The 25,572-nt window shown below is 46.3% G+C and overlaps 1 protein-coding gene across 7 annotated transcripts in view; it reads left to right on the top strand.

The window, feature by feature from the left end:
* Nucleotides 1-25,572, top strand: part of lrba (LPS responsive beige-like anchor protein) — a 160,710-nt gene that overhangs the window by 134,019 nt on the left and 1,119 nt on the right. For 5 of the 7 annotated variants that reach the window (XM_053855600.1, XM_053855604.1, XM_053855599.1 and 2 more), the window contains 9 exons: nucleotides 3,354-3,521; nucleotides 9,866-9,955; nucleotides 11,476-11,668; nucleotides 12,359-12,424; nucleotides 15,201-15,356; nucleotides 18,562-18,729; nucleotides 22,357-22,458; nucleotides 22,524-22,720; nucleotides 25,213-25,364. In XM_053855600.1, the coding sequence (XP_053711575.1) occupies nucleotides 3,354-3,521; nucleotides 9,866-9,955; nucleotides 11,476-11,668; nucleotides 12,359-12,424; nucleotides 15,201-15,356; nucleotides 18,562-18,729; nucleotides 22,357-22,458; nucleotides 22,524-22,720; nucleotides 25,213-25,364 (1,292 nt within the window). The remainder of the gene's footprint in view (nucleotides 1-3,353; nucleotides 3,522-9,865; nucleotides 9,956-11,475; nucleotides 11,669-12,358; nucleotides 12,425-15,200; nucleotides 15,357-18,561; nucleotides 18,730-22,356; nucleotides 22,459-22,523; nucleotides 22,721-25,212; nucleotides 25,365-25,572) is intronic. The other 2 variants (XM_053855605.1, XM_053855602.1) reach the window with 1 other exon arrangement.

Here is a 25,572-nt window from a genome sequence, read left to right as displayed (position 1 = left end):
AAAAATATATCATGATGTTGACATTTTGATATTTGGAAACCATTATGTAGAATTTAATATAATGTTATAGCATTAAAATATCAATATTAAGTCCTTGTTTAAGATTTTAATAATACTGATATAATACTCGACAGATATGTGGCATAATAATATTGAATAACACTACATGATAATACATTTTTTGAGTTACTTTTTTCATGGTGTAGTTCGTGGTGATGCCAGAGTGCAAAGGACATTGATCATTGAACCAACAAACAATAATTTGAGATGAGTGTTTGAATTGAGGACAATATAATCACCTTTTTGTCGTATAAAAATTAATTTTAATAGTGTTGTCTTTTATGAAATTGATGTCAGAGTTGTCATAACATGCCAGTGGTTTGTAATTGTGCATACACTTTTGAAATTTTCATGAATAAAATATGCACTTTGAGGAAAAACTCAGTTTGACTCATCAAATAATGGGAACCTATAGCATTTCAATTGTGACTTATCGGGTGTCAATACAACACTAACAGATGTTCTATATATGCATAACAATATTTGCCGTTTTTTATGGAGAAAACAAAATGAAGAAACAAATAGAGTAGAAATACATTCAATATTTACTAAAGGAAGAACTGTATTGGTGCGAAGGCAGTGGGAATATCTGACTTGAATCATTTAAATTCTGATGGAACAGATTTTGATATGGAGCGTGATCGACTTGTTTGGTTTGTGTGTGTCATAATTTGAATTGGAGTGAAATCCATCCCATCTGTATTTGAGTGGAACTGTGGAAAAAACACATTGGAGGAGTAAAGAATTGCCCTCGGTTGTTTCTGCGTGTCCAAATTTGCTGTGGGCTCTGTTCAATATATCGACGAGTTTCTCCTGTAAAGACATGTCTCTGGCTTCCTGAGAGTCTTCAAGCAGGCCGCTCATATGCACATATGGATTTCTCACCCTCAACCTCCGTCTATAGGTGAACCTAAAAGCACTTCACCTGTGGTCACTGGGGTAAGAAGTATGTCAGCCACTTAATTGGTGGAGCCTATTGATTTGCTTTTAAAAGGATTTGGAGTCTGGACGCTTCTGAATATCTCGGGACCACTAACAGTCTCCATGATGAGTGTTTGAGCGCTCTGCTCCGTCCAGAGTCTGGCTTTGAAGAAACCTGATCAAGGCGGTTACCTTTGTTCCCCGAGGCCTTGGCATTTCTCTTTAAAAAAATGGCGGAGATTAGAGCGGAGTGGTGGAGGTTTGCTTTCAGAAGTTGAGGACGTGCAAGGCCAGAAGGAGATGTGCTGTGAAGAGAGCTTCTTGTCCGGGGCATCAGCATGGCGCCGCCTGAATGCTGTTCTGTGAGGTCTACACCTTACTTGAAATGCTCTTCTATCTTGCCGTGAATTCTGGTGTTTTGTGGACAAAGAAGTAACGGGTCAAAGAAGAAGAGGAAACCAACCAGTAGAATACTTGGGAATGTTGCTGGTGAATTTTGATAATAACAAATGACATATTTGACCGTATGAATTCTCAATAGTGAGGTTGTGCGACGTACTCCCACAAACTATTGAACAAGGATTTAGTACAATGATTTGATGAGGACTTTGACCTAATTCTGGGGTGTCAAAGTCAAACATGAGAGGTGGAGTGAATGAGGGGGGCAGCAACGTATATAGGCAGCTGTGGAGACATAAGTTGACCTTAGACTAACTAGACATACTAGACTGTATGAACTGGAAAGGAAGCTGCATTTTTTGTCTAAAACAACTTGTAGCTCCGCCCACCTCCGGCTCTCTCACTGCGGCACTGCGATTCTGAATACATGATGCTGCATCTGGATACTTTGTGTTAGACTGCAGAGTTGGCTTGAACCTTGTCATCTTTGTGGTACGTTACTTTGCCAGCCTTGTGTCATTGATCGGTGGGCAGTTGATCACAAAGCTACTCTCTGTGGAGAGCATTTAAAAAAAATTCCAAATTCTATAAAGGGTTGTCAGCGTTTGGACTTTTCAAGTATGGCGTTTGTAAGTCATGTATTGTTTTAGCTGTTGTTTAGTCCTTACAATGACCCAAAAATCTGGGGAAATATGAGCTGCTTTGTCGCACCAAAACTGCTACGATGTTTGCCTCAAGGCTGTTGGGTTTAAACATGAGTCATCGCGCCACTGACCCCCTCGCTGCTTTTCCATCTTCTGAAAGCGTTTGATCCACGTTGGCAGTTGTAGATGGCGGTTTTGACTTGCACAGTATTTTGAAACACATTTTTCTTGTTGTTATTAAGTGCCGTTATTTTTCATTTCGAAAGGTTATAATTCAACCCAGAGAGTAAAAACGGTGGACTGTTTTGCCGTGTTTTTTGGGCCCAGTTTTAACTAGTAAAATTCATTTTTTTTCTGTTCAGAACTGATCGAAGGAAGGTAATTAAAGTTGCCGGGAGCAAGGAGCTGTCAGAGAAGCGCATTTAAGTGAGGGATGCGCTGGTCTCTGCAGTAAAAATTTAAATGATATAAATTGCCATTTAAGCGTTGCCTTGGCTAATGTTTTTTTTTTTACGCCCCAAATTAATGTGACACCAGGCAGCAATGACAATCAAGGCCTGTCTCCTTGTGATCTGCTGGTGTTGTGCGCCCGGCGCTCTACACAAATGAACACAGTGGCTTGTTTTTATGAGCAGAGCGTAAATGCTTTTTCCCTGCGTGGCCAGCTAATGAGGAGAGAAGACGGCCTGTATCTGCCACGTGTGGCTCCCTAATGAGATAAAAGGCTCCGGTAATGTCCCGACGCTTCCGTATGATCGGGGAGGGATTGTCGGGGCTTTTTACTCATTAAAGAAATCATTGGCAGATTGCCTCTCGTAGATAATTTCCAAGAGGTGCTGCTTGCTCTAAACATGTTGTCACGCTAGGAATGAGGGAGAAGCTGCTGTTTGGTGATCTGATGAATAAAAGATAAACACCAGGCGTCTGCTGGCATCCACACGGAGGGTGAAGCGTTGCAGTTATTTGTGGGAGGCGCTGCTTCTTTATATCATTCTCAACTGCTGCTGAACAGACGTGCTGTTTACTGTTTGCTTAAGGCCACTGTACATGGTGCCACGCTGACTTCAGTTGCTTGAAAATGTATCATTGTTCTTCATTCATTTGTGCCTTTGAGCATTTGAGATGTTGTTGGTTGCAATGAGCTTATCGAGACAGCAGGTGGCAGTAGGTTGGGCATGAAGAATAAAGTGCTGCAGCTCTCACCACCAGCAGCTGAAAGTTACGCCTGTCGTTCCAGAACCCCTGCGCCGTGATGTGACTCCGACCAGGACCGTATTTTCACTGGCTCTGTCAATACCACTTCTATTAACAGCAGATCTTTTTCCGCAGGCTCTGGAGAGCGAGTTTGTGTCCTGCCAGCTCCACCAGTGGGTCGATCTGATTTTTGGCTACAAGCAACATGGACCGGAGGCGACCAGAGCCCTTAACGTTTTCTACTATCTCACCTACGAGGGAGCGGTCAACCTCAGCTCCATCTCTGACCCCATGCTCCGGGAGGTAAGACAAAAAAAAAACACTCTGCTGTGTCAGTGGAAAAAGATTCCTGTAAGTGCATTTGAGCTCTCACTCTTAAGCCGTCTGTATCACAAAAAGCAGCACCACTTTTGTCCTGCTGCATGGCTCGTGATGCCATTAGCCTTCTTAAATTGGTTCTAACTGGCACGGGGAAGCGGAGCTAACAGTGTGGTGGCAGGTACTGCTGAGCAAAGCCTTTCCCCTGTGTGTGTGTGATACCTCTGAAAGCACTCGAGCAAGTGTTCCACTTTAACGCCTTAAAGCCCCCTCCTTGACTTTCATTCATTATTCATCCCCTCGCTTTGAACCAGAGCACAAACACTCTTCTTGAGAGCAACACACAGATACAGCGATGGAAAGGCAGCTTACAGCCAAACAACTGTCTGACAACTTCACCAATCTGCTATAAAAAGGAGCAGGTTAACAGCAGCCAACTGACCCAACAATAGCTTTTTTGTGTGAAGCTGTTTTTCATTTCTCGACACACTTTCTGCTCTTAAACTTCTGCGTTTACAACATATTGAGCAAAATTACTGTTGGATTCCTTTAAAAAAACACACCAGGGAGGATGGTGGTGAAATGAAATGACATTCTTTCTACAAAGTTAGAAGAACAATTGAATGATATAATACGAAATGAACAATTTATGATCAAAAGAAGTGGAGATACCCATCGCATTGCGTTTGTGCACGTTGCTATCGAAGAAAACAATTTTATTAAAACCTCTTCTCCTCTATCCGGGCTATAAACTAGCACCCCATTGGTTTTTAAGTGTCCATGGAGATGAGTTCAAGCCTGTCAAGAAGCTTAATAGCGCTTTCCCTGGCTGTTCTGCCCTTCATGCTCAGTGACTGGAGCATCGCGGGCACTGAGGGTACATCTTTGATTTATCACCTCATTCACCCTAATTCCCATCCAGATGTGCTTTGGCCTCCATCGTGCGCACACACACACACACACACAGAGATATTACCTGCGTTCAGCCTGGCCTGAGGTCCTCCTTGCGAACACACTCACGCGCCGCAAATGTGATCCAATCTACTGAACATTTTCTACGTACTGAGTTTAAAGGATGTGAGTGAATTCATACACACATAAGAGATACATGTGAGTGGGAACAGACGCATTTTCCATCCAGTCTCTGCTCTCGTTTGAAATCACTGCAACTTCACAAAGGTTCATCCTATCCAGAAAATCGCATGTTTGAAGCAGAAAAATCCCCCTCTCTCCCCCCAACTCTTCAGGAGCGCCCAAACACAGAGCACAGTCAGGATGCTGATGCATTAACAGATCAGTATCCTCCTCATTGTTGTGATTAAAACAAGTTTTCCCATCATTTATGGCATGTTTATGCGTATTGATGGTAAAAAATCTAATTTATTTTCTGGTTTTATTTTAGCTACAAGAATAATGTAGTCACCTTGAGTTGAAATATCAGTTGTGTTTTATCTGTGTTGTTGCCAGTGACAGGTGACTGACACCCACTTTGGTTCTCTGGAATGAAACACCTACTTTATCTTAACTCTAGAGGGAAAACTGGATTGTCTGACAGTGTTTGGCCCTTCGTTGCTGACACACCAGTACTAGGTAAACAAACCGAGGCTGTGGTTTTCCTGCCACCTGTGGAAGGAAGGAAGGAAGTATAGTATAGTCTGACTGAGCCTAAAGTGCAGAACCAGACCTGGGTCGTTTCAGGACTAAGAGGTTTGAAAAGTGTCCCGAGTGTCTCTGACTACTGAGTGACAACTGTTTCGCTGACCTGCGCAGGCACTGTTCATTGTCATTGTCAAGGGCGTGCGTGTATGTGGCTGTGTGTGTGTGTGTTTTGAAAAGGTAGCTGACCCGGGACAAAGGTTCTGCAGCCGTGACTGGCAGGTTTTGTATTCCTGCCGTGCTGTTTGGCAGCTGCATCCTCGTGTCCGCCCCCATCCCCGACACTCTGGAGGTTTGTGCGAGTCGTGCGCGCTTGTATATTTACGCATGCTCATCAGCATAAATGGTTGCAGAGCGGTGTTTATGTCTTGTTCTCTTCGGCGAGAGTGTTTGGAGTATCTCAGCCCGGATTAGCTGCTGCTGTGGAGACTTCTCCCCCCCAAATCGTGATTACTTCCTGTCCTGCTTCTGCTGCAAGTCCAACTAGAAGCCCCTACCCCTCCATCTCCGTGGACTTGCATTATGCATTGCCATTGTGAAGGTAGATGCACCCATCTGCATTGGCTCTCTCTCAGTGAGGAGAAATGTAGCCGCCCGCTCAGTCTACAGGGTTTTCCCTCTCTCACCCGTGAATATGGAAAATCCCACAGTGTTGCCCTCGCGTGACACAACACAGAGCCTTGTTAAGTGGTGCAGTGTTTGCGTAATTTGGGAAGTACAACCCCATCAGGGAAGCTGTTTTGACAAGTCGCCCACTGCTACTAGACAAACACTGCACCATGCTGCTGAAAAATCTACATTAGCCTCTTCTTCTTCTTCTTCTCCATCCTCTTGGATTTGTAGACCTTCGTCTCTGTGTTCTCCTTCTCCTTGTTGTCCTCCTCCTAGTTTTGTTATTTGTGCTGTGCCTGTACTTCTTTCTTCTTCCTCCTTGTTTTGGTCTTCATCTTGTTCCTCTCCTTGCTGTGTTTGTCTCTGTGTTGTTTTTGTCATCTTCTTGTTCACTCTGGTTCCTTTTTGTAGCTCATCTTGTTCTTCTTGTACTTGTTCCTTCTGTTCTTATGTCTGTTCTTATAGTTATTCTCCTTCATGTTCTTGTCCTTCCTCTTTTTTCCTCATGCTTCTTGTTGTTCCTCTTGAAAGACCTAACCTAACATCTCTAGCTCCCCTCGCGACCCTCCTCTGGAGGACAAAGCGGAATAGAAGAAGCTTCTACAGGATAGCTTAGCTTTCATGAGCTGTCTGGTTGTATCTCCACTTTGGCCTTGGAACCTCTGGGTGTCCATAAAAAACAAATATCAAATTTAAGGGCTGCTTAACATCAAGATTATGACTGGAATATGAACACAACCAAAGGCAGCAAAGTAACACTTTTGATGTCGTGTCTTGTTATTGTTTGTATAATGGTTGCTACACAAAGCACATTCCAAAAAAAAGAAGTCCTCGAGTCAATGTTTCTGTCCCTTATTAGAGCTTTTATTTCTATACAAGCTTGGAAAAAAAACGTTTTTTCTTCAGCAATCACAACACAACAAATCACAACATTTCAAATCCAATTCCATCTGTCTCCTTGGCCTAATTTCCATAAACTCATTGTGTTAAACACGGCGAACCATCTTGTCAAGCGGCGGAGTAAATCAAAAGACGGCGCGTTTGACATCTGAGCCGAGGGTGTTTCAGCCATTTAAATGTATAGAATGCAGAAAAGCTTCATCAGACACGGGCCAGCGCACCCAAAAGAGATTGGCCTTGTGGTCGTCCCCTCGTATCATCACCTGCGCATGGCGTCGGCCTACAGGCTGGGAAACACTGACCTGCAGTCAGACGCTCTCCAACCTTCCTCCACCTCATAAATGTCACGCGTGCGTTTAATGAAGATGGGTAGAGAAATATGGAGGACTTTCTTTGGTACATTAGCTTAAGCAGAGGTGATGGGGAACATTTCAACCTTGAAGGGTGTGTGTGGAAGAAACCCTCGATTTGATTCGGTTAATATCGGCTTTGTGATCTGAGCTCTACCTCTGATATCGGCTTCAAAAGCAAACAATTCCAGCTGTAAATAAATATCAAGTGTGAATAGATGATGACCACTGACTTGTGTGTCAAAGACGAGGCCTGCGGGCCAAAGCCTGACCAGCAACTCATCTTAGTGGTCCACAAGAACTTCAGTGCATTACCGGTTTGATACTACGATAATTACGAGATCTTCAGAGTGTAAATTTGTGTCTAAGCTTGGAATTTAAGATTGGCAGTTTACTTTAAAACTGGGGATAAGGACGCTCTATTTTGAATCTAAAATATAAAATGTTTAGCATGCAATTTAGTGGTTCAGTTCTTGTGTGATTGACTCCATTGTATCCTGAAGCCTTAATGCAGTTTTGGCAGTGGTGGTACCACCAAACTCACGGCATTGGGATAGAATTGTCTCACAATATACATTTATAGCACCCATAGATCCCATTTCCCTCAACGCCCTTTGACTACTTGCTTCATAGTTCAGCACCGTTGACAGTTGAAACGTCTCTTATTTCATTCAAATTCAGTTATACTTGAATCCATGATTTCTTGCAATCTTTTTTTTTTCAAGGTAAAATGTCATTTCTCATGAGCTAATCCCGATGTACAATAAACAACCAACTATGTTGCAACATATATTTGAATGTGCTGTTACCGTCGTGTAGTTTTTGCGTCACAGTTGCCCTGACGTTTAAGTAAAATCTTCCCAATTGTAGAATGAATTGTCTTTAAGATGCAAGACCGCTCAAACCGCGTGTTAGCTGGTGTACAGTTTCTGTGCAAATATGCTGAGGAGACCTGAGCAAAGACGGAGTTGGGATCTTCTCATCGAGGTCTCTGGTTATTTTCAGACAATGTGCCTGAGCAGACGAAGCAAGCGACCTTCATTTTTCTCATGGAAATAGCAAACGCAGGCCTCAGCTATGAGCTCATTCTCCCAGGCCCGGCCAAGTCAGGCTCAAACTCCTCAGCCTGCACACACAAGCTGTCACTCCCACACAGTCACCACACACACCAACGCGCCCACGGCTCCGTCATAACTCCGCTGTCTTTTTTCTGTCTTTGGCGAACCATCAATCATGCTCCATCTAAGTAGGTTTATTTCACCCAGAGATTTAGTGCTGTTTTCTGTAATGATGTCTGGTTAGATTTGATTGACTGGAACCAGAAGTTAGTTGCAACCAGACACTTTCACTGATAGTTTCCTGCTCATCTTGGCTTTGTCACGGCGACTCTCAGAGACAACTGCAACGACGTGTAAAATATGGCTGTGATTAAACCTTTGTGTTGACAGTCTGGAGGATGGCGGGACGTTGATGCTATACTATTGACAGTGATATTACTCCCATGTAGTCAAACAAGTCTCCGCTGGTCATCAGTTTATCTAAAGTCCAATATCAAACCTACAAGACAAACGTTGTCTTTGTCTTGACTGTAACTTGACTTACTCATAATCTGTTTTTTTTATGACCGTAATACTGACTATTTTTATTCCACGTTTTCCATGTGAAATAGCAATATAGTTAGCAGTGTGGTTTTACAGGGCGAGTCCCTCAGGTCCACTGAGCTGCGAGCGTGCTGCATCCCATGCCGGCCGCTTTGACAGTGAGTCCCTGATAATGTCCAGAAGCAACTGGGCCGGCGTCGACTCTGACATTTATGGTCCTATACCTCTTCATTAACACCACCTAACCAGGCTGCGTCGCTGCCTTCCTCCCATTCTGTGCGTGGCTGTGGAGGATAAATTGGTATGAGAGTCTGGGTGTGTGTCGCACGGTGAGAAAGTATGTTTGAATGTGTGAGTGCGTTCAATATGTTTTGCACTGTTCACACCATCAGCCATGTTCCTGCTATGGTGCAAACGTCAAGACTTAAAAATGCGTGTTCTTTTGTGTATAACCAGAGTGTAAACTTGACACATTTTTTGACCAGTATTTCTTCATTTTTTTCTGGTGTTTCTTCATTTGTAATCTTATTTTGGTTTCACATTTTAACTTGGTTTTCTAATTTCGTCACGAGTATTAAAACCTTTTTGCTTTGTTTTTTCAGTATTTTTATTTGCAGTATTCTTTACTTCTTGACACTTCTTTTTTGCTCTTTCAGATACATTATTTTTCTTTATATTCACCGTGACAATTCAGTAATCAATCATTTTTCTAAACCCATAAAGCCCTTGCATTGTTGTTTTTGCTGTCCTATTATTTACTTCTTCTCTTCTCCTTTGTCACACTCCTAGTCATCCTTCAACACGAGAACATTCTTGTAAATAAAAATAATCTTTAAACTGAATATTGACATTTGTTTTCCCACGTTATTCCTTTTATTTTCGCAATAACTATTTAGAACTCTTTTAATCCTCTTTGATAGGTTGTGATTCATAGCACATTCTTTTTTATTAAATAATTAGCTTTTTTGCATTTACGTTGTTAAAATGTATTTTGCAACTATTTTGTTTTGTTCCCAATCCTTCTCTTATTTCCAGTAAATCTGAAGTGAGTTGGCCGAGCGTTGGCTTCATGAATCATGTGAAAGTGAGACGATGCGATGCTTTCCTCGTGTTGCCTGCGTGTAAACCGGACATAATGCTCTGCTGTTTCCTCCTTTTGAGTATCGCCTGCAGTTCTCACGGCGCTTCTGTCCTGTGTGTGTGTTGGCAGGCTGTGGAATCTCAGATCAGGGGCTTTGGACAGACCCCCTGCCAGCTCCTCATCGAGCCACACCCACCTCGAAGCTCTGCTATGCAAGTGGTAAGTGTTTTTCTCTGTCGACTAAATGAATGTTTGTGTGGACTAACTCTGAATCACCCGCCGCCACATACACTGTATGTACATGACACCAACGCTGCTTACAGTCGGTGGACAGTAGAACCCGTGTTTTCCAGAATCATTAGAGAGGTGTGCGTGATGTATCACCAGCGCGCCGGTAGGCTGCCGCTTCAGCATGTGGGTCGGCTTCCCGCTGGAAAGCTGGCGGCGAGCCCACCTCTCCACCTGAGCTCAGACCATGAGCAGAAGTGACCCTCAGTCCAGACGCGGCTGCTTCTGAAGGGCCAAAGAGTGCGGCGTGCGAGGCTGTGTGTGATGGACGGAAACCCCAAGAGTCCCTATTAGTGCGGCGTCCCCGCGGTGATGACAGCTGACTGTAGACCACCACCCCGCACACATATGCTGCCCACGGAATCTGCCAAGGGTTTGGGGCTCATCTAACTTAGCCCTTCAAAACGTCGCCTCAAACAGCTCGCCATCGTAACGTCAAGAAACATGTATTTAAGTGTGTGAGCGCCTTCACAGTTGCTCTCGCTCCCCCTTCATGTGAGCGTGTTGTCGGAGTGTCAGCATCTGCTCGGGTGGTAATGATGCTGTCAGTGCATCTGGTTCGCTGTCACACACCCCGACTTTCTTGCTGATGTTAAACACTGATGTTCCTCTGCTTTACACGCAAAGAGGAAAATGACTCTCAGTCAGAGCCACTAAATACAAATGGCTTCATGCTACGCTTCACGATGCGTTTTTTTCATACAATGCTCGTCCAATACTCGTCCAAAGTGGGAGAAACACACACTGACATGGAGTGGAGTTCCATTTAAAAAAAGGTAGAACCGTTGAGTGCCCAGTTCTGATCTCCTGTGTTGTCTTTGGAGGGTGCAGTCAAAAAGCATCCAGAGAGTGCTGTTCTCAGCCAGTTGTCTCATATTGCAATTTAAAGGAATTAAACTTAAGGTACTAAAGGTATTTTTCTCTTCTCTCACATTGAAATATTGTTGATAGCAATAAGATCAATGGGACAGCAGGTGGCAGCAGTAAGTCACACACAGTCACTGACAAAACTTTGTCTGTAATTTAAATGAATCTTTTCCTAAAGCGCAAAAGCAATTGATATATTTTGATCATTTATGATGCTCTATTGTGTTGTTTAGACAGTGACATTAAAGTTATTAAAGTGATAAGTTCACCCTTTTCCCACATTTTAGAAATTAGCTCTGGATCCTTTCAAAAATTCAATATAAACACAGAGTTCTGACTTTGCTCAAGGAGCAAAACTCCTTTTTTCTTTTCTCTGTCTTTGCTTCTTTTGCTCTCACTGCCCTGTTTTCTAACATTATCTCATCCCTTCTTTCTTCCTCCCTTCCGCCGCTCCTCCTTAACAACGCTTCTTGCTTGCCACCCTTGTTTTTATTCCTTTTTGTCCTACTTACTGTCCGGTCCACTGCCCCACGTATTGGCTCTTCTCCTCTCCACCTCGCGCCCCGTTGTCCCCTCCTGAACAGTATCTTCTCCTGCAGACGCCGATGATGTTCACAGAGCAGATGCAGCAGGACGTCATCATGGTGCTAAAGTTCCCGTCCAACTCCCCAGTGACACACGTGGCGGCCAACACCCAGTCGGGACTGACGTCGCCGGCCGTCATCACCGTCACCGCCAACCGCCTCTTTGCTGTCAACAAGTGGCACGGACTCGTGGGTGAGACAAAATATCAAGATGCTTTTAACACATCACAGCTATATTTTCCAGACTAAAAGGATTTGTTTGTTCAAGAAATGTTTGAAATGAATTTCAAAACGCACTGCAACAATTTTAGCACTCTTTATTAGAGTCTTTTTTTTTCTGTTAGGCCTGCTAAGACCTCAAAGCGTTTGTCTCTCAGATTCTCAGTTCACATCTTACATTGCCTCAGGACGGACGTTGATTTGGGAGATGGTCGACTGTGTCTGCTGAGCAGCTGAATCAAATGTGACACGTGCAGCAGCCAGCATTAGGTCTCACGTCCTCCCCGTGCATCCGCCTTTCACATCACTGGAACCTTATTTGCATCCGTCCGTACCAGGGCGGACAGTCACAGTTCGATGGTTCATGCGCTCGAAGTTGGTGTGGATTAGTTACCTGGATTAACCGACTGCAGCCTTCATTCACCGTGTTGCATCCATGAATCCATGGAAAGGGATCGTGGTCGTGCAGAGGGTTCATGTCTTGTCGTGGCATGACGGATTCCGTTTCAGCAAACCCCCTGTGTTATTTGTGATGACGGCCCGGAGGTGACACTGTGACTTTGCGGTTATAATTTCCTGCTTGTCGTAATGAAGTGGCGCCCGCTCCCACTTCACAAGGCCATGAGATTACAATATTAATCCAATCTGTCTTCCTCTCTGTCAGGTCATCAGAGCTCAGCGGTGCAGGACCAGCCGTACCAACTTCCTGTGGAAATTGACCCTCTGATAGGTAGGCTGCCGCCAGTTGTCATCCCCGGCACACAGCCGCCGTCTCTGTCCGCCTTGTTTTTGGTGGGGTTTGTGAGGCACTCGGCGGCGGCGGCGCGTGCCTGGACAGTAGATCAGAGTTACAGCAGCGGCTCACTCCTCATGATATAGGCCCTGCTCTCACACTCAACCATTTGCATGCAAATTGGAATGCAATGAGCTGTGGCCTAGGCCGGCATTTCATCATCAACACCCCCCCTCCACCCCCCCGTCTTTCCGCCTCTCCGCCGACTCCTCCCTCCCCTTCTGCGTGGTCGTTGCTTTAATTTGAGCAGAGGGAAAGGACGCGTGTCAGTGGGAATGAATATGAATGTGGTAATAATGTGTGATTGAGAATGCATGGCGGACGGCTGTCAGGACAATATGTGCGCCTCTCATCCTTCACGACTTGTTGATGAGCAGGAGAAGAGTGCTGAGCTGCCGTGATGAATGGGACGCAGCCGAGGAGCTTCTACGCGCCTTCATTTCTTCTGCCGGTGTCTCACATGTGCTGCTGTGACTGTGAGAGGCGGTGGGCTGGTTTGTGTCTCCCTTTAACCCCCTCAGCAGACCACTTTTCTTCAGGCTTGACTACTGAAATGAACCAGGGATTCGGCTCACTACCTTCCACCCTTGAAATGGAAGTTTGTCACGATGCAAGGTGGCATGACAAAATACTATCTCTCAGATTTCCTCATAAAAAAGTACATTTCTTTCCCCACTATTTGATATATTACACTGAAAATCAGGAGGTGAGGTCCTGCGATACACAAAATTATTGCAGTTAGAAGAGTGCGCTGGAGCATGAATGAGCCTTTCCATGAAAGTTTGGTGTCTTTAAAAATCTGTAAAATGCAAATATTTGTCAGCAGTTTTTGCCTCTCATCTGCGGTTGGGTTGTTAGGCTTCACTCTCTCCAGAAACAATTTCTGAGGTGCACCAATGTCGACTGAAAGATATGAGCAACGTTGGCACAAAGCCACTCTGTTCACTCCTGAGAAAATAAAAGTAGTTTTTGTAGTAGTAAGCCGTCACATTTGAAGCTTTTTAAAATATTTTGTGTGATCCTCAATTGTGTTTCAAAAATGTAGGTCATTGCCGAGCGATTTTTTTTAAATGGTTTTAATCCAAATGGTTTTGTTCTCCATTATTTTTGCCACAATCTTTTTCGTCCTGGTCCGAGATAAATTCTCGGCGTTTGCATTCCAGCCTGAGTGAGGACCAAACACAGTGAATTAGGGGCGTCTGCAGCACCCACAGGGGCGCGGAGAAACGTAGGAGAAAACTAGGTGAAATATTGCTTTCAAACAGGTACTGGACTTCCTCAGTTTACAGAGGAGAAAAGCTTTTCTGACACCGGCTCTCCCGTTATTTTCACCCCGCGAAGTCAGAGTTACAGCCCCGGCTGACGTATCGCTGTGCACAGAAGAAGAGATACCATTTACGGATTAGAGAAGGTCAATAAATTAGCTCCCTCACCAAACACGGGCTGGATTACTCAATCGAGATGAATGTGAGCTCCGTGCTCCGTCTGCAGTGCTCCGTCATTACTCACGCCCGCGCTGAGAAAATCCCGTGAAGTTAACATGCAGGATGTTTTATACGTTCTGCCACAAATCTTCTTCTCGCCGTGTTGGGAAATGACGCGAGTGTAATGAGGACCGACTTACTAGGCCTCGGAGCTGTTTGATATCAATTAAGTTATAAACTCATAACACTCAGTTTAGCAGAGCGGAGATGAAATATGAGGGTGAATAGTTTTCTTTAACAAGTGAACTTCACCAACTTCTCCGACTCCATTTGGAGCTTGAGAGCCGCTCAAGTACACGCTGTCATGACAGGTGTCGGACCAACATAAACGGCCACGTCTGCTTTTTAAAGAGAAAAGCTGTTGCTTGAACACAAACAAAAAAGAAGAAAAGTTATCTATGTATTGCAAATATAAAAAATATTCGACGAGTTCCCTCCAGTGTCTGGATTCTTTCACCCATAATTATTGCTCTACATAATTTATATTATTTATATATCTGCATTTAAAATATTCAAGTGCAATAAGCTTGATCTGGCAGCAGGTGGCAGTAGCATCATGGCGCTTCAATAACACACATATGAGGCATGAAGAAGAGGCTGAGCTCAGGAAATGAATGGGGAAACTTTCAAAATGTTTTGTTTGTATAGTCTCATGAAAGTGTCTCATGAAAGTTGATTTATCTCAGTGGTTCCATTATGAAAGCTCCCGATTCTGCCTGTTGTAGCTGAAAGTCAGAGGTAAAGTCTTGAGAGTCTTTGTGAGTCCAAGCAAACACCATCAAAACTAAACTTCAGAGTGAGTCTGAGTATCATTCGCCCAATGTCATTTCACTCTAAGAGCAAATTCTTCAAAATGGTTATTGAATTCAATCATAATAATAATGATAATAAATAAGGCACAGGTTTCTCTCCTAGTGTGAGAATTTTAATTGTAAAAAAATATATATTTGGTAGATAAGTCGTTTATTTTCCCGCCCCCACGCCGATAAACGTCACCTGATCTCACAACTCAACTCCTCCCTGGCTCCTCCCTTTAAACTGAAACAATGTGGCGCCGTGATGAAACGGTGCTTTCTGCTTGTGGAGCGAGAGGCGGGTTGGTCCTCTCATTGCGTTTGGTCCGTGAACCATGGCATGAAAACACGTCCATCAATGTCAGAAATGGAGCAGGGATCTGTCAAATTCCATTCCCTTCAATGACACTGACCCTTCTGTCTTCTTCTCTCCAGCCAACAACGTTGCAAACCATCGGCGCCAGATCTCCGACCTGCTGGACCAGAGCATGCAGATCAGCTCCCAGTGTTTCATCATCACGGCCGACAACCGCTTCATCCTGCTGTGCGGCTTCTGGGACAAAAGCTTCCGGGTCTACTCCACCGATACAGGTAGGATGCAGTGATCCTGCAGGATATTTACTACAGGCTTTACCATCAATATTGTCCTTAATTGTTCAGTTATAAAGCAAATGAAAGCTGTCGGCCTTTCCTCTAGCGCCATCATCAGGTCACGCTATCTTGAACATGTTAGTTCCATGATGCAGCCGCGCAGGATTATCAGTAGCTGGAATTGTTTCTTGTGCTTTAAGAAGTTAACCAGCCGAGGTGCTGCCTCTTCTTCAGCGTCAGTGGCTGATGTTTACAATGCTCTTTTAACATTCAGTCACTTTGTGTTCCTTCCTGCTCACTCTTTACTATGTGGTGTCTGCGTTTGTATTTCGCTCATTTTCATTTTAGTGCCAGATTTTTTCAGTCAATGCGTTGTTTACTCTCAGTGTTTTGGTTTAGACTACCACAAAAGACGATATTTAAATGTAACTGAATAACTACATTATGCATCACCAGGATTTTGGAACTGTAAATCCAGTGTAGAACCACACACTTCTCTGAACATGCATGGTGGCAGCTCTCATGACAGTCCTGCGCAGCTTGTCCTCCATTCTTGCTGCCAGTCTCCACTCTGCCTGCACTCACTTCTTCACCTCCCTTCATCTCTCAAAATATGGTTTTATGAAAGGAACCCTCTTGAAACAGTAGTTTTAATTCACATTTAGGTTATATATATAAAATATGTTTCAACAAGCTCCATTCCTACCAGAAAACATGGGGTTTGTATCATTACAGGCTTCTCAGTATAATGTGTGAAGTCAAATGTGCCTTTAAATGAGTTTGTAAGATCCACACCACGTGGATTTTATCAGAGAGGATGCTGTGGAATGTTGGAGATTCTTGGTATGAAAGCTAAAAAACAGCGGACTAGTTTGCCTGTCCCTGTGTAAGAGTCGGTTCAGTCAAGGCGTTTGGGTTTGTAGCAAGTAATAATAAGTCCTATGTTCGCGGTCAGGTGTGATTGTGAAGCTAAAGATTGTTCTCTTGCGCCGCATGGTGAGTCTCGGCTGGAGACCACAGTGTTTCTGACTCAAAGACCCATCCGTTTCACAGGGACAGAACCAGGTCAGAGGTCCTAAATGAAACTGTCTCCGCCTCGATCCTCCACTCTGCTCACCTTCTCCATTCAGAGTCCGACACACCGAATCAATTTCTGTAGCTGCAGTGTTTTTAAACAGGGAGGGGGGGACGGGGGGCGTGCGAGGGGAGATGGCTCTATTGTGCGAGTGCCACAGAGGTGTACAAGTGGAACACGGACACACTTTAATCTGGCGCGCTCAACAGCTGCCGCCGTGGTCCCCAAAGCCCCCAGGTGAAAGAAGGACGGGCTTTTATCAATTACAGGGCCGTGATGGCCGCGCAGGCACAATAGCTGGAGCAGGTGCTCGCGCCTGGCTCGGCCGCCGCCTGATTTCATATTTCCACTGTTTATAAAGACGTCAAACATTTCCCCCGTCCTGTCTGTGAGCCGCTCACCGGCTTTCATCTCACACAGCTTCATTATGGGGCGGACAGTGATTTCTGACACGAGTGTCACGCGGAACAAACTCTCCACCGTTTGACTGCAGAGGTCACAATCTGAGGAGCGTAATGAGGATTAGACGGCGAGCGAGTCGAGCTGTGGTCTGGAAATCTGACAGCAATTAGGCTCTTTATATATACACACACACAGAGCTCGCTCACCCGCACACACACACACACTCTCTCTCTCTCCTCTCGTCTTCAAATCGGCGGAACTCTGATTTTGTTGGACATGATCAACAAACACACGTCAGGGTGTGGGGGAGCTGCAACTGACTCGCATTTTGACTTTCTTATGTGTGTCATGAAAGATTGACTCGGTCACATGACTCGCTGTCTGGCGCGTGTCCTCGGATGAAACCGAGTGTCAGAATCCTTTTGTGTCTCCAAATGTAGCAGAGCAACAGCATGAGGAGAGAGCTGTGTGGGACAAGCGTAAACCATTGCTTTTTTTTTTATGAGCATGTTCCGAAGTTAGGATTTAATTGTGCCCCTGCTCTGTTTGGGGGTCCAGTTCTGTCTGTGGATGCTTTGCATCTCAGACTTGGTGTCTGAGAGTGTGTGTTTTTCTGTCAATTTTCTTGACCAGTTCAAAGTTATATGCAGCAACTTCATTTTTCATTTTACTTCAGGATGAATTAATCTATATACACTTTCAAATATGTAGTCTAAATATATGGAAGATATGTGTATGGAAAACTACTATTATTCTGGCGTCAAGCACTGAAATGAGATTCATCGCGATAAATTAATTCAATGAGCACATGGTGAAAATGTTGGGCCCCTGACAAACCAGCTTTGACCCTCAGATCCACGACTGAGTCTCTGCTGGTTTAGACTTCAAGGCAGCAGCAGCATCCCTGTCTGACTTCAGAGCAACCTGCCTGAGGAGATCTGAAACACAGCATCTGCCTTAGCCTCTAAAACCACACGTTTACAGACGATTCAGTTTCACTTCTGTCATCAGCAGCAGCAGGACCTTAACCTGTCTTGCTCGTCCTCCATCGTCTCACTGACCCTCTTCATGTCCAGCACATTCCTAGACCTCATCGGTCGTCTTCAGCCTCTTCTTTTACCTGTTTCTTAACTTGCTTCCAGTGTACACGTGCAAATGCTGAGGGGAGATTAAATAAGGAGCGAGTAGGGTTCAAATCCGATTCCTGTATTGAAGTGTCACGACGCTATTTCAAAGCAGTTCACCCACCAAGTCAAGTCATGTTCCAGCATACTTCTCCAGTATTCCACTTGAACGTCTGCATGTGCAGGCAGTGCAAAAGCGCCCTCTACTGGTCGTTTGTTGTTGGGTTCAGTTGTGGAATTTCCTGAATACATTAAAGATCTTGGAGAGAGAATTGTCTTTTATGAATATTTATTGAAAGGTCTTTGCAAGGAGAGTGAGAATACAAGTTCACGGTATGAAGTGGACAGAGGAATTGTCAGCGAGCATACGCTTAAATCTGGACAGGAGGGGTCGACAACAACGTTGGCGATAACAAACAAGAATGTAGCAACGAGCTTAAGCATCTGTGAGACACTCAGTCTGCACTCAGAGTTCTGAAAACACAGAGGAATGATACAACCAAACACAATAAGGCAACCTTCACCATCTGAACAATAACATTACAGTTCTTACCGTCGGCAGCATCACTGGGACTCATGCATGTGTGTGTGTGTGTGTTTGCAGGCAAACTGACTCAGATCGTCTTCGGCCACCGGGACGTGGTGACCTGTTTGGCCCGCTCCGAGTCCTACATCGGCGGAGACTGCTACGTCCTGTCAGGGTCCAGAGACGCCACGCTGCTGCTCTGGTACTGGAATGGGAAGCTCAACAGCATCGGGGAGGGATCAAGCAGTGAGTGCACACACACACACCTTCCATTCAACTACACAACACAGCAGTTCAGATCTCTGTATTGCAGACACGAACACACAGAGGTACCCGGACAAAGTGTGCTAAACTGCCTCTCTGTGAAAAGTAACAACTGGTTTGGGTCGGATCAGAACTGGCCATTTCTGCGCACCTTTGATAATGTGGCTTGGATTGTGCGTCCGTGTCTCACTCCCAGGGGTGTGTGTGTGTGTGTGTGTGTGTGTGTGTGTGTGTGTGTGTGTGTGTGTGTGTGTGTGTGTGTGTGTGTGTGTGTGTGTGTGTGTGTGTGTGTGTGTGTGTGTGTGTGTGTGTGTGTGTGTGTGTGTGTGTGTGTGTGTGTGTTCACACGCGGGGAGATCTGTCTTCAGCGTGAGTGAAAGTGAGGGCCACTTAGAGCCGTTTAACGCTGGGGGTCGGCGGCCGGCTCGTGAAAGTTCACCACCATCTGAGGGCCGAGAGGTCAGGCCGCTCGATAAAAGTGAAAAATGTCGCGGGCCTCTCTCTTACGTTACCATAACATATGGCATCAGCCACCATCAAAGCGCGGCCGTCCCGCCGCCCTGGGCCCAGCCTCCCGCGTGCTAATTTGGCCGGCTTGCATCCATGTGCGTGTTTGTCAAGTGATCCCTTACAAATGGGCTGAAATTTACGGCAAATTTTGATTTGCGTAATGAGACGCAGTGGGAGCCGTGAAAGGGGCCTTCAGGTGTGTGACTCTTCAGCTGGCCACCAGCTCTGTGTGTGTGCACGCAAGACTCACGTGTTCATTGTTTTATGAAACGATCTGTATTTTTGCACTCAGAGAGCACATACCTCCAGCACAAATCCACTCACTTACCCCCATTTTGTCATTTTTTTGTCTCCTAATATAAATAGATAACCTCCACCTGTTGAAAAATAACAGCCTTTATTTCAAAAGAAATTCAAAATGGCTGCCAACTTTAGGAAGTCATCGACAAAATAACAACAAAATAGGACAGAGGACAAATAAATGCCGTTAAAAAACATGACTCAGAGAGTGCAGACCTCCTCCAAGGAGCTCTATTGTCATTTCCAACTGCCATTACTGCTCCATATTTATTTTATCAGAATGTTATGATATTTTTGAAGCATTTCAAATACAGTGGTTCCTCGATTTTCGATCGTCCCGGACTTTGTTTGAACAAAAATTTCAAGATTTTTTTGCAAAAATGAAAATCCAGAACTTGAATGCCCCCGAAAAAAGTCGGAAAAAACATAACGTGCGAGGACCGATCAGGTGACCCACGAGGCGCTTTGTTATTGTGTATAACGCAGCCTCTGTATGCAGACGTGTCCCATTAGCTACATTTACTGACTGTTTTTTCTTCATATTGAGGTGTAAAACCTTTCCTGTCTCCGCACTGGACCGTGGTAGAGTGTCACAGGGGAGGTGCTGGAGCGCTCACTCCAGGGTTTGATGTCCTGTTGTGGGCTGGAGCTGGGACAGGGATGAGGCGAGTCTGGGACAGAGCGTGACTTGGTTTATGACTTTGTCACAGCCAAACTGCACAGAAGCGCACATTCAGAGCTGGACACGCACCGGGCACCTCTTCCCTTCTGGAGAGACGTCACTCACTCGGCAACCCCTCCCACATGCAGCGGCCACACACATAGAGGAACAGCCACCTGCAGCAGACACGCTACATTCACTCCTACAAAAGACTATTTTAAGGCTTGGGACGCTTGGGTTTCTTTTTCCATTCATTGTAATGGTAAAAATCCATTCAGATTTTGAACAAATCGCTTCTCGAACGGCCGTCTGGAACGGATTGTGGTGGAGAACCGAGGCACCACTGTAGTTATATTATTAATTGTCAAATGAAATGAGCTCAGTTGGTCAGCAGGGGGCGGTAGTGTTCTGACACTAGAACACGCACAACTCAAACTAAAACAAGCGTTGCACGTCCTGTTGTTTCAACGGAGGAATAAAACTCAGCAGGTCTTGTCCTCGCTCTAGACTGAGCTTCTGCCTCCTCCCGGTGGTGACCACAGTCTAGTTCAGGGAGCAGGGAAGCGGTCGTCATCGCAGCCCCTCACCGCCACAATCTGATGCTCCATTGCCCCGGACCGCAGGGGCCGCGCGCGCGCCCGCGCTCACGTAAACAAAACAGACTTTGTTCCCGCTCCAGACTCGGAACACTTTAAGATGTCGATGACGTACACACACAGTCAGTGAGGAGACAAATGAGCGGAGCGGCGGCATCGTTGCCGGGGACGATTCCTCAGTCGACACCGCCCTCTGGTGGGGAAAGAAGCGGTGACACCCTCTCGCTGATGTTTTAGTGTTTGGATTCAGTCAATCGCCCCACATCTGGTTCCGACTTCAGACAAGATATTAGATATTGTTGGGAGAGTTCTCGCACTGTAGGGTTTGGAGGTGGCCAGAGACATGTTGTTTCATGTTTCCTCGTGAGGTCTGTCTGCGATCATGACAGTATCAACATGTAAAGTAAAAACCTAAGACTGAGTGTTCTGAAGAGGGAAGATGCGTCCAGGACTGGTGAATCTGTGGTGACCTCTGTGGCGAAGCCTATCTGCTGGATGACTAAAAATACACGCACTTCTGGCCCGCTGGCTCCTTCTGTGCCGCTCCTTCAGTCGTGGATGAAATCTCACTCATGTGTTGCGCTAAGTCGAACCAAATGTCTGGTGTTGGGATCAAAAGGTTAACTGATAGTAAATCATCTTTATCATATGATTTTATCTGAAAATGTTTCACATGTGGAGGACTGGAAGAGACAAAGTTGTGTGACAGCAGTTTTTTTTTAATTTTATTATCAGTGCTATCACTTTTTATTTGTTCTAGAAATATAATGAAGTTTTGCTGTGAGAGCAATACATTATTGAATTATTCATGAACTGTATTATAAATCCTTAGTATCATGAAACAAAACAACTGCATGAAGTATAAGTTCTGAATACCACAGCTAAATATAAATCTATATTAAAAGGTGTGGAGATATAAGAGTTGCAAGAAATTTGAGTTTAAATGGCAAAATAATTCTCCAAAACACCCCCTAAATTGTTGGTTGCTATCATTTTGCATGATCATTTGTATTAGAATTAACTTCCTTAAATATTTTCTCGGGAATCAAGCCTTTGAACTGTGTTTGAGCGGCAGGTTTCAGGGGTCACCAGAGGTCAGACCTCTCCTGAGACGTCAGCTTTTAATGAGTTCTAGTTCAAAGCAGCCGCTCGCACATGTCCGCAGAAATGTTTGGACCAGACCTCATCCTCGTTCATGCCTTCAACAGTCGCATGTGATGAAACTGGAAGGTCTCCGCCGCCCGCCCGGCTGAGTGTGTGAGTGTGTGTGAGAGAGACGGGAGACAGACAGGCCGGTTTACAGGCTCCTCTGTGTTGTCGCTGGCCCTGGCGGCTCTAACCAAAATAAAGTCACACGAGCTTGAGGACCCAAACCTTTTTCTCGCGGCTCCTTGTCTGGAAACATCTGGATCCAGTGAGAGGCAGTAAACAAGTGAGGAAGCCGAGCCGGTGTGAGGTCGCTGCTTCGATCTTGACGTGTTGTTTCGGTGTCTAAATGTGGTTGAATGCTTCCGTGGCCCCTCACTCTGACCCTCTCTGCAGCTGTGATCACGACCCCTCGAGCCATCCTGACGGGTCACGACTGCGAGGTGACGTGCGCCAGCGTGTGCGCCGAGCTGGGCCTGGTCATCAGCGGCTGCAAAGGTGAGCCAGTGGGACGAGCGTCACACCCTCCACCCAGCGCTCATCCTCCTGCCGCCTGTTTTCAGAGGGGCCCTGTCTGATCCACTCCATGAACGGCGACCTGCTCCGGACCCTGGGGGGCCCGGCCGGCTGCCTGCGCCCCCGCCTCATCCAGTCCTCCACCGAGGGCCACTGCATGATCTACTACGACAAGGGACACTTCTGTCTCTTCAGCATCAACGGCAAACTGCTGGGCCACATGGAGACGGACGACAGCACCAAGGTGAGAAAACATGCCGCTCTCTGATGAAAGCAGGCCGCGTCTCGACTGCAGAGGAAGCGCTCCTTTGATCCCTAGCCGCCACGTCGGCTGGAATTGGGCCCGCAGCCGTGGTACAGAGCATTCTGTGGCGGGCTGCGGACACCTCCACCATTAAGCCGCCTCCCCACTTCCCACACTTCCTCCCGAGTGACACCAGAGAGCAGCTACCGCCTTTGGTTTTCCGACCCGTTGTTTCCGCTTTGGCCTGGGAAATGTAAGTCGGCTCTGACAGACGGCCTGTTTCCTATTAAGACCCCCGGGCGCTCCCACCCCCCCACTCTTAAATCAACCAGCACCCCGCCACCACAGTTGTGTCTCCCCTGACGATGGATTTGCCGTTATGACTACAAGACAGAAGAGTTGTAGATTAAAAAAAAAAAACTTTTTCAAAAGTTTGGTCTTATTTTCATTTGTCCCCGGAAGAAAAACGTGTGTGAAACTGGGGGCTGAAGACGATGCAATAGTTCACATCGCCAGTTGAAGCACTTCCGTGTAGCTCCGCCCCCAGGTGTGACATCAGCCGCGCTTCTGTTCACGCTGGAGTCCATCTTGCCTGTCAGCGGAGCCGCTGCGCAGCACGACTCCGGGGTAAACATGTGAGCTCAGACCTGACGGCAGGAGGCGGAGCCAGATGTCGGCTGCCTGTCATGACACCACTGTACCTGGTTCTGACTCCATATTTCACCGTGATCTGCCTCTAGCTCCCACATGCTGTCGGTGCCCAGCTCTGCCGTTGATGGGAAGAAATGATGAAAACCACAGCGGATGGATTGAAGTGAAGCTTCTCTGATGCTTCTTCACTGCCTGTGTGACGGTTGTGGACATGTCACGAGCTGTTAACAGGCTGTCAGACTCAGAGGCTTCCTCCTTCCCATCAGGAGGAGCACACACACGTGACGTTGTGAGGAGTGAACTTTGCTCCCATGTGACTGAGCTGCAGTGTTTCATGCTCTATTGACCCACAGGCGAATCGTTGTTGTGGAGCCGTTTCAGCCGCGTTTCCATCTGAAGTCGGTGAAATCCTCACGAGGAGCTGGAGCTTTCATGGCGTCTGTTCCCTGCAGGGTCACGCCATTGAGTTATTGTTGAAGTTAGAAACACCTTTTTCTGTCGGTCATTATTTATAATAACATGTAAAACACTCTCAGCAAAAAGATTTGATTCTTTAGTTCATATACAGTCAAATGGTAGTTCAGTTAATATGCTGGAGATGAGATGACACCTTTCAAATGACAGGAAAAAACGGATTTAGAAAAACAAAATGTTTAATTCTTCTTCTCAATGTTGATTTAAATGGCTTTAAGTTGTCTGTAGAATTCAGTTGATTCATCGTAAAAGAGTTTGCGCACAAAGCATTTCAGTTTCCCTCTGAGCTCATGAGGGCCCCATAGATCCAGGCAGAGGGCCACATGTGGCTCCTGGGCTGCTCTGAAGCTCGACTCAGCTCAGGAACACCAGAGAGTTGCAGTGAGTTGAAGATGGCTTGGCTTTTGTGGTGGAGAATTTGACAGCTGCATATGAAAGCTTGAGGCGCCACCTAGTGTCGAAGTGAGGAAGCTCTCTGGGTGGTGTGCGGGCTCCTGGTCTGGTCTAGTGAAGACACTTGCGGTATTTAGTTGGACTGAAGCTGTGCATGGGTTTGGTGTTGGGGCCGTTGATCTCAAGTTCGCTCCGTCCCGCTCTGTTTCTACCACAAGCATCACTGTGGCTGTGCATCCACTTCCCCAGAGTCGCGTCTCGGGGCCATAAATTCGACATTTTTCCATCCGAGACTCGACTAATCCGTGCAGGATTCCCCCAGAACTCTCCTGGCCAGGGTCATCTTTCAAGTCACCTGGGCTCATGTAGCCCTCCCAGCTCCCGCAGAGCCCCCACATTTTCATCGCTTCCAGGCAGATTTATAACGTCTGGCCGCGGACTCGTACCTGCGGCGGCTGAAGGGTCCGACCCCCTGCTGGGCTGCAGCGAGGTCTCGGGCTCCTCCGAGTCAGCAGTTTTTCTTCATGTCTGTGTGGCGGGGTTCGAACCAGACCCGTCTTGTTCCAGTGCGGTGGAGAGTTGCACACCAACGCTTCCCCCACCCTGAGTCAAGTCTGGGGTTAAGATCCGACACGTGCAGCCACTCGGGACCAGCGTCGCTGCTGCCTCGGAGAGTTCTGCCCCGGTCCATCAGCAGCTACGGCGACCCGCTGCTTGATGCTGCGCTTCCTCCAGACCATAATAGTCTCCGACTCGGCTTGATTTGTGAACCCGTGGTTCCCGCGGGAACCGTTGGGCCGCTGCGTTTTTTAGGAAAAGCAGATGAGTGGAATAAATCTGGGCCTCGCGGCGGGGCGCCGTCTTTGTAGCAAGCTCGGCTCTGAGCGAAGCCCTCGGCGCCGTTGACCTCTGACCTCTAGTCACATGATGGTGAGAGAAACGAATCCTGAATCTTGGCTGTGTTCCGTGTCCAGGCCATGATTCTGAGCCGAGACGGACAGTACCTGCTGACCGGAGGGGACGGAGGCGTGGTGTCCGTCTGGCAGGTCCACAACCTCAAGCAGCTCTTCACCTACCCGGGCTGCGACGCCGGCATCCGCTCCATGGCCATGTCACATGACCAAAGGTGAGTCTGCTTCAGCTGGTGCCGCGCGACTCTGTCCTGAACCGAACGGTGACCCCGGCTGATGAAACTTGGACTCATATGATAGAAGTCATTTGGGGTTCTTTTCTGGGAGTGGACTTGTCGACCTGCTTGCTCCAGGTTTCCTCCCACAGCCCTTTAATTCCAGTGTATGTAGCGGACACATTTGGTACCTACAGCGGCCTCTTGA

Source organism: Synchiropus splendidus, chromosome 2, assembly GCF_027744825.2.
Source record: "Synchiropus splendidus isolate RoL2022-P1 chromosome 2, RoL_Sspl_1.0, whole genome shotgun sequence".
Classification (NCBI taxonomy): domain Eukaryota; kingdom Metazoa; phylum Chordata; class Actinopteri; order Syngnathiformes; family Callionymidae; genus Synchiropus; species Synchiropus splendidus.
This window is presented reverse-complemented; position numbering and strand designations above follow the sequence as displayed.